The sequence below is a fragment of the Sciurus carolinensis genome, chromosome 5 (assembly GCF_902686445.1).
Source record: "Sciurus carolinensis chromosome 5, mSciCar1.2, whole genome shotgun sequence".
NCBI lineage: Eukaryota > Metazoa > Chordata > Mammalia > Rodentia > Sciuridae > Sciurus > Sciurus carolinensis.
In genome coordinates, this window is record NC_062217.1 from 113,793,787 (window position 1) to 113,808,067 (window position 14,281).

The following is a 14,281-nucleotide window of genomic DNA, read 5'->3' on the forward strand; positions in this document are numbered from 1 at the left end:
CTGGGAGATAAATCAATGGAAATTATCAAATCTGAAGTTCAGCAAGTAAAACAGATTGAAGAAAAATCAATCTATGGAACATAGTCAAGCATGCACATTTTTAATAGGATTCCCAGGAGAAAGAGCAAGGAAGTTATTTATTTAGTGATATAATGGCTAAAATTTATGAGAAAGAAAATAATTCACAGATCTAACTTCAACAAAGTCTTGTAAAGATAAAAAACAAAGAGATATATACCTGGACACAGTCCAATCAAACTACTTAAAAACAGAGAGAGGAACCTTGAAAATAGTGAAGAGAAACTTTATTCATCATGTGCAGAATACCCACAAAATAACTAATGATTAATATCTAATAGGAAATAATGAAGATTAGAAGACAATGGGATAATGTATATAAATCCTGGAAGAAAAGTAAAACGATAAACCAAGAATTTCATCTACAACAAAAGTATTTATTCTTCAAGCATCAAGACAAAAAAATGCATTTCCATGTAAAGAAAGACAGGAGAGTGTGTTGTTAGTGGATTTGCCTCAGAAGAAATGCTAAATAAAGTCCATCAGGATGAAAGGAATTACATTAGACAGTAATTTAAGTTCACCTGAGGACTGAAGAGTATCAAAATGGAAAATCTAGGAGTAAACAAAGACATATGAAATATTATACAATGATATAAATCATTTATTCTCTTAATTTCATTTAAAAAACACAAAAGATGGTAAAGAATAATAATGAAGAACTATATTGTTTGGTTTACAACATACAAAAACATATGTACAACCATAATAGCAAAAAGAAGGGAGATGAAATGGAGCTATGGGTAAGTAAACAAATGAAGCTATGGATAAATACTGGTGTGCTTTCCTGGAACTGAAGTTAGTACTAACCTATGATAAAGTTTAAACAAGAAAATACACATTCTTCTCAAGCACGTGCAGAACATTCTCAGGGGTAGGCTGTATCCTAGATCAAAAAAGAAGTCTCAGTAAATTTAAAAATGATAGTGAGTCATTTTAAATTATATTCACAGACTATGATAAAAATAAAATTTTTAAACAAGAAATTTGGAAACTATTCATATATTTGAAATTAAATGTCTCTCTTATAAATAAATACCCATGAGTCCAAGAAGAAATAAAAGGAGAAATTGTAAGGTATTTTGAATTATATTAAATAAAAGAATAACATGTCAAAATTTATAATATACTGGGAAAGCAGTGCTCAGAGGGTAATTCATTGTTTTGGATGCTTATGAGGAAAGAAGGAGGGTCTCAGATCAATAGTCAAAGATTCCATATTTAGAAACTAGAATAAAGAAGAACAAATTAAATCTAAAACAAGCATAGGTAGGACAAAATTAAACAACAGAGCAGAAATGATTGAAATGAAAAATAGAAAAATAGAGAAAATCAATAAAACCCAAAACTGGTTGTTTTCAAAGGTTGACAAAATCAATAAATACAATGAAACCAAACAAACAAACAAGTAAACAACTCCCTGTTAGGAAAACGGCAGAGAATGACAAATTGCCAAACCTAGGAATGAAAAAGAGGGTATCACAATTGACTCCATAGACTTTAAAATGTAAGTGAATATTATGGATAATTTTATGCCAAAAATTAGAAAAAAAATGAAATTGAAAATCTAGAAAGAAAAATATAAAACCAAAACTAACTGAAGAAGTAGATTATATAAGTATACCTATAAGAATTATTGACTTGGCAATTAAAAAAAATTTTTTGCCCATAAAGAAGAACCTTGGTCCTTATGGCTTCCTAGGTGAATACTTAAAGAAGAAATAGCAACAATGATGCACAAAATTTTTCAGAAAATAAAGAAGGAGGAGATGCTTCCTTGGGTATTTATAGTCAGTATAACCCTGATACCAAAGATAGAAAAAGATGTTAGAAAAAAAATAGTACAGATCAATATTTCTCATGAGCAGATATAAGAAATTATATCAATTTAATTATATCAATTTAATTAAGAAAATGTTAGCAAACTGAATCCTCTAGGAACATATAAAAAAGAGTATACAATATAACTTAGTAGAATTTATACCAATACACCAAGATTGCTTTAACATCTAAAAATCAATTAATGTTATATAATTTTATAGAATAAAGGACAACTAATATATAATCATCTCAAAAAAAAAAAAAGCAGAAAAGGGATTTAACAAAATTCAACACCATAAGGGAAAAATACTTCCAATAATACAAATATAAAAGGGAATTTACTCAAGTTGATAAAGGGCATCTATGTACAACTTAAAACTCACATTATCCTTAATAGACAAACCATTAATCTCTTGAGATTGAAATGTTCACTCTTATTACTTCTTTAAACATGGAAAAAATGTTCTAGCAGTGTGCTACTCCAAGAAAAAGAAATTAAAGGAATATAGATTAGAAAAAAATAAAAACTTTCCTTATTCAGAATTGATCTTATATGTAGGACACATTAAGGAATAGACAAATAAGCAAGTTTAGCAGAGTTACTGGGTACAAAGCCATCATACAAAATAAATAGTGTTTCTATATAGCAATGAAAATATGAAAATGAAATTAAAAGTGATTATGTTAGTAAAAGCATTAAAAAATAAAAATATTTAGGAAAAATCATTTTGGAAAAGCAGTGTGAGACTTGTGCATTGAAAACAGCAAGATGTTCCTAAGACAAATTAGGGAACATCTTTACGCAAAAATGAGTTGTTTCAATTGCAATACTTAATATTTATAAGATACCAACTATTCCCAAACTTATCTTCATATTTAGTTAGTTCCTAGGAAGACAACAAAGTTTTCTTTCTATTTTGTTTATTTTTGGTAGAACTTAATATGGTAATCATGACAATTTTAAAGAAATGCAAAGGACCTATAATAGCTAAATAGAATTTTTTATAAAAAGTAATGTTGGAGGAGTTACAGTATCTTATTTCAAAAGTGACAATAAAGATACAGTAACCATGATAATACTGGTTTGGTATAATGACAAACACATAGTTCAATTGGACACAATACAAAGTCCAGACAAAATCACTAAACATCTGTGGTCAATTGATTTTTGACCAAGATGCCAAGGCAACTTGATAGGAAAAGAATATTTTAAAAGAATATATTGTTTGAACAATTAGTCTCAGCTGGGGCAACAAACAAGGCTGGGACAAAGCCAAAAAAATTTAAAAAGAAGTTGGAACCTTACCTTACGTTATAAGCAAAAATAAAGTCAAAATGGACAGTAGAAGTAAATGTAAGAACTAAAAATTTTCATTAAAAAAAACTGAAGAAAAGATATTTCTAATTTGGGATTTTTAATTTCTAATGTCATTTCTTAGATATGACACCAAGAAGCATCATACAGAAGAGAAAACATTGATAGTTTTCGATTTCATCAAAAATTTAAAACTGTGTTCTTCACAAGATAACATTATAAAAACAAGTAATGGGTATTGCATTTATATAACTGATAAAGGAGTTCTATCTAGAATATATTTAAGAACTCTTACAACCCAATAATAAAATAATCCAATTTAAGTGGACAAACATTTGCCAGGCATGGTGGCACACATTTGTAATCCCAGCGATGGGGAGGCTAAGGCAGAAGGATGGCAACTTCAAAACCAGCCTCAGCAACATAGTGAGATCCTGTCTCAAAATAAAAAATAAAAAGGTCTAGGAATGTTGCTTAGTGGCTAAACACTCCTGGTTTGATTCCCAGCACACACCCTGCCACCAAATTAAGTGGGCAGAAGTTTGAATAGGCACTTCACCAAAGATACATGAATAGCTAATAAGCATATGCAAAGATGCTGAACAAAGTTCATTGTTAAATACAAATTAAAGTTGCAATGAGCTCTCACTCTATACCCACACAATGGCTACTAGAAAAGGCAAGTCTGAGCAAGAATATGGAGAAAATGGAACTCTTGTACATTGCTGGTTGGGAATACAAGATGGTAAAGTTACTTTAGAAATACTCTGGCATTTTCTTAAAAAGTTAAATATGTATTTAAAATAAAATTAGCCCTTTTACTTCCAGCTAATTACCAGAGAGAAAAGAAAACATATGGAAAAGTCATAAGTGAATGCTCACAGCAACACCACTTTTAATAGCATAAAACTATAAGCAATGCACATATGTATATACTACATATACAAACAAATGTGGCACATGCATTCAATGGAATACTATTCAACAATTAAAAAAGGAGCTAGACACATTAACATGGATGAACCCCAAAACATTATGCTATATGAAAAAAAAAACAGACGCAAAAGAATACTTATTTTATAATTCCATTTACATGCAATGTCTAAAACAGAAAGATCTATCCAGTCAGAAAGTAGGTTAGTAGTTACTTATGGTGGGTGGCAGAAGTGAAAATTGATGACAAATAGCTGCAATATTTTTTGGAGTAAAGAGAATATTCTCAATCTGGATTATAGTTATGGTGTCACAAATTTATAATTTGATAAACATCATTGGACTTTAGAATTACAATAATGGAGCTTTTTGGTATTTAAACTCTGATTCCATAAAGCTGTTAGGAAAAAATGTAGAATCCTAGGATTTAGACACCAAGGTAAATTCATAAAATTAGGCATATGACTTCAGTTGTGCCAAATGAGTAAATTGATTTTAATCTTCAAAAATAGTATTTGATGTATTATCTAGAATATAGGAAAGAGATTTAGGTGGGGCATGGTGCTGCATTCCTATGATCCCAACTACTTGTGAGTTCCAGGACCACCTCAGCCAAACAGTAAGACCCTTTTTCAAAAAAAATAAAAAATAAAAAATTAGAGAATTTTGTGATGTAGACATCATTGTATTGTAGGTTTTCTCCTAAATATGTCAGCCCAAATATAGAATAAAAGAAAAAAGAAAATAAAATGTTGTAATAATAGGCAACACTGAACAGATCACATGAAGTAACCAATTTATTATAAATATCTTTTATTTAAATATTAAGTTTATTCTTCATGATTATAATGTGGAACACAAAGAGAGAAGGCTATGTCCCAGTGGGAAAGGATTAAAGATTTCCTTTGAAAAGACAAACATTTTGCAGAGTCAATTCTTACAGTAAGGGTAAGACCTGAGACAGTAAATCAGACCTTGGAAGCTGGCTTTTAGGAGACAGGAAAAAATTCTAGATACATTTTAGGATTGCATTTGCGTGCAGGGGACATTTGAGTAATGGATGTACATAGTAGTGGAACAGAGATTACAAAACGCCATTAACACAATGCAGTTATAGTAAAAATAAGTGACTTAAATTGAGAAAATAAAAACTAGAAACAAATTTTTAAAACAGACCATACAAGCCAGGACATAAACTCACCCCTCAGTATCTACAGGGAATTGGTTCCAGAACTCCCCACCGACACTAAAATTCACAGATGCTCAAATACTCAAAAACTTACATAAAATGATATAATATTTGCAGACAATACATGCATACTCGCCCCTATACTTTAAATCATCTCTAGAGTACTTATAATACCTAATACAATGTAAATGCTGTGTAAATAGTTGCTGCACTGTATTGTTTAGGGGAAAATATGATCAGACAAAAAACCTGTATATGTTCACACTACATATGCATTTTAAAATAATTTCTATCTGCCATTGGAGAACCTGCAGATATAATTTTCTTGGAAAATGATACATTTAAAATTTTAAAAATACATATTCGTGAAGTATTCAGATTGCTACATAGGCAGCGAAAGAAACGGGGGGATTTAAAGTGTCCTGAAATATCACGTGCTACCTAAATCCTCACTGAGTTGAAATAGCCTTGTTTTAGTGGAACCGAGTGCCCTTTATGCAGCACTTACCTCAAGGTCACCGTGTGCTCCCCATTCTCTGCCTAGCACCTTGCCTGGCACATGTTACACAACAAATCCATTGTGGGTGAGAAAAGGTCTTGTGATTTTTCAAAAGATGTTTTTTGGTTTTGGGTTTTGGGGGGCTGGGCAATTAAATAAATGTATTTAATAGTCAACATTTATTGGCAACCACAGATCTATAAATTGCTCATTGATGTCATTTCTGGATGGAACTAATAAAGAGTCTATTAAGATAACTCAGTTTGGTATTTCTCACATTTTTATGAGTGGCCCATAAAACATATCACCCCATCTCCCTAGATGTTTAGCATGTATATATTTATTTCTAGAGAGGTATAGTTTGTTTTTCTTGTATTGTCATGTCCCTGTCACTATAGATATTTATTATTTTTATGTGATTTGTCATGATATCCTCACATTACTCTTAGAATCACATTGTATTATAATTATCATTAAACTATTTGAAAATAATTTATACAGTGTAAATCACAGACCAATTATAAGGCATTAAAACTACAAAATTAAACACTGTGAGACAATGGATCAATTTAGATTTGATTCTTTTAAAAAGAATATGTCAACTTAATAAGCTAAAAGAAAAATTAGTATAAATGAAAGAAGAAATGATCTTTAAAGATAACCTATGGTTATAAATATAATTTGTACTATAATTGAGATATTAAGTTTATTCAATAAGTGAGTATATTTTGCTCAGCTTTATGTTTCGTTGTTTGAAAAACACAGCATAAAGTAAACTGTAGCATTAAAAGCCAGCCTCATTCCAATTTATTTTTATAGCGCAGTGCAAAACAACCCAAGCTTAAAGTACATTCAGGCACTGAGACTTAAATCCCTAATGGGAAGAAAGTAGTTCCATAAACAGATGTGATCATGGATTCTGAGTTTATTTGCTTGTGGCAAAAATAAAAGTACCAACTCAATAAGTTTTAATTTATAGGCATCTACACCAGAAAGCCTTTGGGCGCTTTGAACAAAACTGACTAAAAATAAAATTTTGTAAAATAAAACTTCATCTGCCTCGTTCTACATCCACACCAGGGAATGTAAATTCTTCAACTGAAGAAGAGAGAGATTTCTCTACGTCTTTGGAATTACAGCTACACTGTGCTCCAGAAGAGGATTTTACAATCAGCTCCTGATACTTGGTAATGTAAAAGAGGAACAAGGGATGATTTTCCTACTCCAGAAGGTTTTGCCACAAAATGTCCCCACCTGACCTACAGTCATACAAGCATGCACAGCTTTTCTGTTCTCATCCACAGGCACATTGTGCATCCCTCTTTCTAGTAGAAGTCTCCTTTATGTAGTAGGAGTAGTAGTATTAATACTATAAACATCATATCGGTTCCTAGTATGTATCTAAATAGCTACAAATTCTATTATCCTAACATTGAACATATGAAATACTAAAATCCTTATTCATATGAAGTACAAATAGCAGAAAAAAGAGGTGCATGGTCCCAAACTTGAAAAGAAGCACTGCAGGACTTACCTCACACTATTTAATCCCAGAGTCTCACTTGTAAATTCCAGTATGTCAGCAGCTGTTCCCACAAACATAAGAAGAAGTTCTGAAAGTTGGTCGCGAGTAATGGTACCTCCAATAGGTAGAAGCCATCTTCCAATTATTAGCATTAACAGGAATGTCTGATGGAGTCCCAAAGTCCAAACCGTCTCACATACTGTAGATAAGTTATTTACAAAAACTTTGGCCTGTTTAACAGAAATGTCAGACAGAAGGATTATGAGTTGCCATCTTGCAGAGAGATGCTGTCTTCATTACAGCTTTCAATTAAGTTTGCTTCTGTAGATGTGTTCAGGAGTTTCCCTTCTCTTACTGATCAAAGTAACACTCCTTTCTACTAAATACTAAATATATATATATATATATATATATATATATATATATATATACATATGTCTAACGTGGGTCTTAAGGTGAGGCTACAACTAGAAGTAATTTAAACCTTATACTTCTGAGTAAGATTGCACCATATGATATTTAGAGTCAATTTTACAATGTTTAAAAGATCATTGCTCATTTTATTATACTCTATAACAAAGTATAATACATAGCAAAATTTTTTAAATTCCGTATTAAAATCAGCAAAAGAGTTCTATAGTTTTATTTTATAGAATTAAAATCTGAACTAACCTGGGGATATTTTTAGCATGGTACAGTCTTCCCTTTCATTTATTATTGCCTTAAACTCTATTATATCAAGACAGAAAAAAAAGATAATAATGTTTATCATTTTATCTAAAGAAAGGGACTAGCTATTATTATTTTTATTCTGAGTATTTAATGCATTATTCAATAATTCTTAAACTAACAAGCAAATTTTAGTCTGCTCTTATTCTTAGACCTAGAAAAATTTATACCCCACTAATACCTTCTCTATGTACTCTCTTGCCCATTTTACCTTCTAAAGAAAATTTAAAGTATATTTGTAACCTTATATGTTACAAGTTTTTAAAGCTACTAGGTCTTAGGTCTCATGAAGACATGATAATAATTTAAACTTATTTATGCAAGTGACTTAACTATTTTTGTGCAAAATCTACCCCTCGTGGTCATTTATCCCTCTTTTTTGGGGGATATCAGTGATTGAACTCAGGGATACTTGACCACTGAGCCACATCCGCAGCCCTATTTTGTATTTTATTTAGAGACAGGTCTTACTGAGTTGCTTAGCACCTTACTTTTGCTGAGGCTGGCTTTGAACTTACAATACTCCTGCCTCCAGTCTCCTGGGCTGCTATGATTACAGGCATGTGCCACCACACCCAGCAGTCACTTATCCCTCTTGATCACTTGCCGATATGAAATGAACAAGTACAGGGAGGATAAAACAAGAGTCGGATTCTGACCTGATTGAAACCATGCAAGGTCATTTGCACACTTTTATATATTTTTCTGTGAAATTTCACATTCATCTTATTTAATTCACAAATGAATCACATTAGCAGGAGAGATATTAGTTTTTTAATTGTCAGATGAAAAACTGAAAAAGAGAGAGTAAGTGACTTATCCAAAGTAACAGATAAGTTGTAATTAGAATTAGAATTAAAACCCCAAATTCATTCTATTCTTCCTGACAAAAGCAATATCTTATCTTATTTTCAGTGATAAGGACCTTTCCTTGATTCTCTGTTTTACACTGCTTTGAAATATGTCATGCTGGCTTTGCCAAATATCAAACATTTGAAGAAAAAGAAAGTAATTCCATTTTGGCTAAAACTCTTTTCTATTTTATTAACGAATACCTAAGCAAATATATAGACTGGAAGTTCTAGCTAGTTCGATAAGACAAGAAAAAGAAATAAAAGGTATACTGATAGGTAAGGAACAAATAAAACTATTTGTGTTCACAGAAAAAAAATTATCTAGGTAAAAAAAATCCCAAGGAATTGACCAAAAATTTCCTCTAATTAATAAGCAAGCTTGAAAAATATAGGTTGATATAGGAAAATCAATCTTTTTCCTATATACTAATAAAGAATTAGAATTTGTAATAAAAAGGAAATACCATTTGCATTAGCCTCCTCAAAATGAAATATTTTGATATAAATCTAACAAAATATTTAGAGGACACACACACACATGCACACATTAATACATGAAGAAATTGCAAAATGCTGATCCAAGATATCGTTCAGTAAGCAAATGGATAAGTAAACTGTGGACAATGGAATATTATTCAGCACTATAAAGAAAAGAGCTATCAAGTCTGAAAACCCTATATAATTGATGATATCACCTACCTAATATTATGGAAAAAGTAAAACTAAATAGACAGTAAAACGACTATTAGTTGCCAGGAATTGGGGGAAAGGGGAAGGATGAATAAATGAGCACAAGACTTCTTGGACATTCAAAATACTCTATATAATACTGTAATGATGAACACCTGTCATTATTCATTTGTCTGAAACCACAGAATGTACAATTCCAAGAATGAAACGTGGTGTAAACAATGGACTTTTAGTGATAACGAGGTGCCCATGTAGGTTTATCAATTTTTTAACCAATATACTACTCTGGTGCATGATGTGGATGGTAGGGGAGGCTGTGCACATGTGAGGACAAGGGACAAATGTGAAATCTCTGTACCTTCCTCTTGATTTAATTGTGAACCTAAATGTCCTGAATAATTTTTTTAATAAAATTATATGTGTAAAATTAGAATACAAATTTTTGAATGTAGAATTAGAATACACATTGATGAATGATATAATTAAAATATCTGAATATTGTATATTTCAATGTATATAGTATCTGAATTGTCTCTTAATGCTGTAGGTTATATATATTTATGAATATACACATATGATGCATGTAAAACGTTTGAAAATATAAAACAGACAATTATTTTGTGAATTTTCTGAACCAAACAATTAAGTTGGCAAATATATTTAGGGAAGAATAAACTGAGAAGTGGACAGCCAGCCTATGATACCCTTGAAGTCCAAGTGTTTGATAGATCCTTTCATAAATGGTGGAGAAAGCTCTCACCGTCTGAATGATATCATCTACTCCATTGATTTGCTCCTTAGACATCAGGGTGTGATCAGCGTCTTTTCTTCTGGTGATATTCTGTGACAGTTCTTCAGATTGAAGATCGCAATGCTAAAAATGTTCATGGTGGTGTCAATATGCAAAAAAACAAATGTAATAAGGTAGAGTTTAAAATGACTTCAATCCATCCAAGATATCATAAGCAGATATGTGAAGTTTATACAGAACACATAAGCATTTACTAAGATCTGAATACAGACTTGAGATAGAAACACCTTTTCAGTTAATGTGAGAAGAAGGTGATTGCATGTCTTGAGGCCCTTGAGGATGCAGACTCTCTGAGTTACCATGAAGAATGGTTGAACTTATGAACTGATACCTGGGATTTCTTTATTGAACCCTGTAACAAGCATAATACAAACCAACAGCCATGAAAATAGAACATGTGTAATCCTGGTCAGAACATTTACTTTCTGAGTTTGTTTCTTACCTAGAAACCTCATTAGCTAAAATACAATTCTGCTTAAATACATAACCCAAATACTTTGCATCTTTCCTGTCAAATGCTCTAATAAGCAAAAAAAAGAAAAAAAAAAGTATGTTTGGTGTTACATACATTCTAAGTTTGGGTTTATGGAAAATTTGGTGATAGAATTTTTCTTTCCTCCTTCATTTTGCATGTGAATTTCTGCAAGTGAAATGCACATGATTTTTATCCAGCAGAAGCTGGAAATCTTAGATTAAGATATGGAAAAAGTGTATAAGAGAGGAAAGAGCACTTGAAAACATAGCTGTGGCCCATGCATATTTTATAAACGGGCTTTAAAAAAGGCTGAAGAACTTTTTAAACATCTGCAGTTCTAACATATTTTTGAACCACCTGCACACACATACCACTACCACTATCACCACTGCATGGCCATGATCACACATTTGTTTTTATGGAGAAATTATTAAAAAGGATTTTAAAAAAGCTATAAATGCTTTCTTTCTTAATTATCCTGGATATTCATTGATTCTTCTACACTCTTCCTGAAAAAGTAGAAAAGACTTGCCAAGAAGTTGTTTTTTTCTGCACTTCATTCAAGTAAGTACTGCTATGGGTGAAATAAAAAGAATAATTTTTAAAAATGGCCATGGGCCATATCTCTAGGAGCAAAAATACAGCCGTTTGCACACTTTCTGTGTATGTGTGTGTGAAGTTAAAGTTCCAAGAAAAAATTAGTGGCAATTTAAAAATTAAATCTTTGAGTTTAGTCCCAAATCCTCATTACAGAGTAGTTTTGTGACTCTAGCTAAGAACTTACTGATGAGTGGGACACAAATTTTGACCACTTTGTTTGCAGGCATGAAAGCAGATTATATGTTAAAAGTGGTAAACTTAATATGTTTTTGACATCCTTATCACTAAAAATCCATAAATGTGCTAGTTAAAGAAAAAGTCATCCTTTAGTATACTATAAACTAACTTGGAAACAAATAGCTTTGCAGTCCATATTATGGTGTTCAGACTTATCTGAGTTCTTCTCCACTTGCATTACCCTGTTAAAGATTGATGAGACTTTTCTTTAAGTATAACTACATAAAGACAGCAATGAACAAGTGATTTGACTCCTTAAGCCTAAACTGACTTATATTGCTTTTGTGATGACATTATTTACATTAATCACAGCACAAGTGACTTTATGAAGATGACTGGGTGCTACTTTTTCATAAGCTATATCTTTAAAATTCTTAATAATTTCAAAAGCATTTGTTTACATCAAACCAGACTGTGACACTGTCAAGACCAGAACATTTCTATTACTTTAATTATGCCAATTTATAAACAAAACTCACTAATGGTTAAGGTCATAATCATCATAACCTTTTTGTTCCCATGCATTCCACCAGGTTCCAAATTGATCATCTAGGGGAAAATGTCTTTATGAAACAGGGTAGATGTTTCGTAAATGCCAAATCATAGGTTAGAACATTTAGGGTGTAGAATAAAAGGTAAAATATGAAAGGAAATTAAATTACTCTTTTGCATCATGTAAACTTCAGATGATTTTGATGCAAACTCCTTTAAAATATAGAATATATATAAGGCAGTGGGGTTTAATGGACTGGGTGTCCATTAGGCTGTAAACCCCATCACTGCTGTTGGTAAACTGTGTGTCCTCAGGAAATTCTTAAACTTTCTGATCCTCAAGATCCTCATATAAAATAAAAATGTATGCACCATACCTAACTAATGAAGTTGTTAAGTCTATAAATGAGAAAATATATCTGACAGCACTCTGAAATACAGGATGCGATAAAAAGAAAAGTGATTATCATAACCAGAATTTCCTAATTTCCTAAATGAGTAAGCTAAGGGATTTGCTATACCTTACTTTATTCTGCCATTTCTTATTTCTTTAAATGGAATTCATATGTATATGAATTCTATTTAAATTATATATAGACATATATTCTCTGTATATATGTGTATATGTATGTATATGTATATTTATATATGCATATATATATATAATTTTTGTCTCTCTCACTTTTACCACCTCCATCCCAGCTCACCCTGCCCATTTCAATCTCTGAGCATTCATTTTAATTCTCAGTGTCAAATCCATTACTACTAACGGTTCAATTTCTTTTGTAATATGAAAATTAGAGAGGTACTGCCTGGGGCTCAAAACTCCTTTTTTTTTTATTAAAAAGAGAGCTTTTGGTTGCATGCTATTTGTTGTAATGGGATTTGACCTGTATATCAATTAACTGTGCAATGCATTTATATTATAAAAGCATTTGGTAAAATGAATTGTTATTGTGTATGATAGCCATGTCATAGAATTGGATATGTAGGGAAAAAATTGATTTAAATCACCAGAGCTTATTTCCATACCCCTTGAAATAGTAAGTAGTAAGGAGATTGAAAAATTCCCCTAACTCCTTATGGTACTTTTCAAAAAAGCCATGATGACTTGAACCGATGAATATATGGTTTAAAAAAATAACTTTTGATACAGACCTAGAGATGGCTTATAACTTTAATGTTTTTTTAGCCAGAAGATTTAAGGAGGAAAAATGGTTGTTCTAGGGCTTCATTATTTGTATTTGCTTGGAGATTTCTTCAAAGATAGTCCACAGAGCTAAATTCCCCTCTCATGTGCCTACAATTTGGAGCAAGCCTTACTAGATAAGGTTATATATTGGAGACTTAAGTATGCTATAAAAAGACCACCTGTAACAAAGAAATCTGTACAGGGACAAATCCTCAGAGATTCTGACTAAACCATTTTATCAATGAAGTTACCAAAATGCTAGATAATATCTATAATTAATTTGTAACAGCAGTCCTGTAACTAGAATTGTGAAGTCCAAGTTAGAGTCTGAAGGGCTTTGCTAATTGGCCATCTCAGTTTCTCAAAAGCTCCATCAACGTAAGTGACTGAACCCAGTGTAAGCCTACTAACTAGAGTTGTCCGTGTAGGAAGTAGCTCAATTAAAAAGTCTCTATACAAAGATTACTGACTCTTACTGGAAGCCACAGATTATTTTATAGGTCAATGCACCCTAATGCATGTAAGCTCACCTTTCCCCAATATGGGTCCCACAACTTCCCACCTTTAGCCTGAATGTCAGGGCTCTGGAATAGCTTTTCTTTTTCACCAAGAAGGCCCAGGGAACCCCCCAAAAGGAATCTCTTATAATATGTTTTAATCTCCTTTAATTTTTAAAAGATCCTATAAATTCAAATGTATTTACATAGCAGATTACAGATAATGGGGGGGGGTTTGTTTTTGTTTTGTAATTCCTAAGAATGTCATTTTACAGGATGTTACATTATTGCAACCTAAATATTCTTAGCATAACAGCAACTGCCTGGAACTTCCAGGGTTAAAA

General features: G+C 31.7%; 1 protein-coding gene across 1 annotated transcript in view; it reads right to left on the minus strand.

Moving 5' to 3' along the window:
• The window catches only part of Tmem26 (transmembrane protein 26), a 44,662-nt gene that overhangs the window by 13,676 nt on the left and 16,705 nt on the right, over nucleotides 1-14,281 (minus strand). The window contains exons 3-4 of the mRNA XM_047553203.1: nucleotides 10,394-10,507; nucleotides 7,370-7,590 (exon numbers count right to left, since the gene is read on the minus strand). Coding sequence (XP_047409159.1) covers nucleotides 7,370-7,590; nucleotides 10,394-10,507 — 335 coding nt within the window. The remainder of the gene's footprint in view (nucleotides 1-7,369; nucleotides 7,591-10,393; nucleotides 10,508-14,281) is intronic.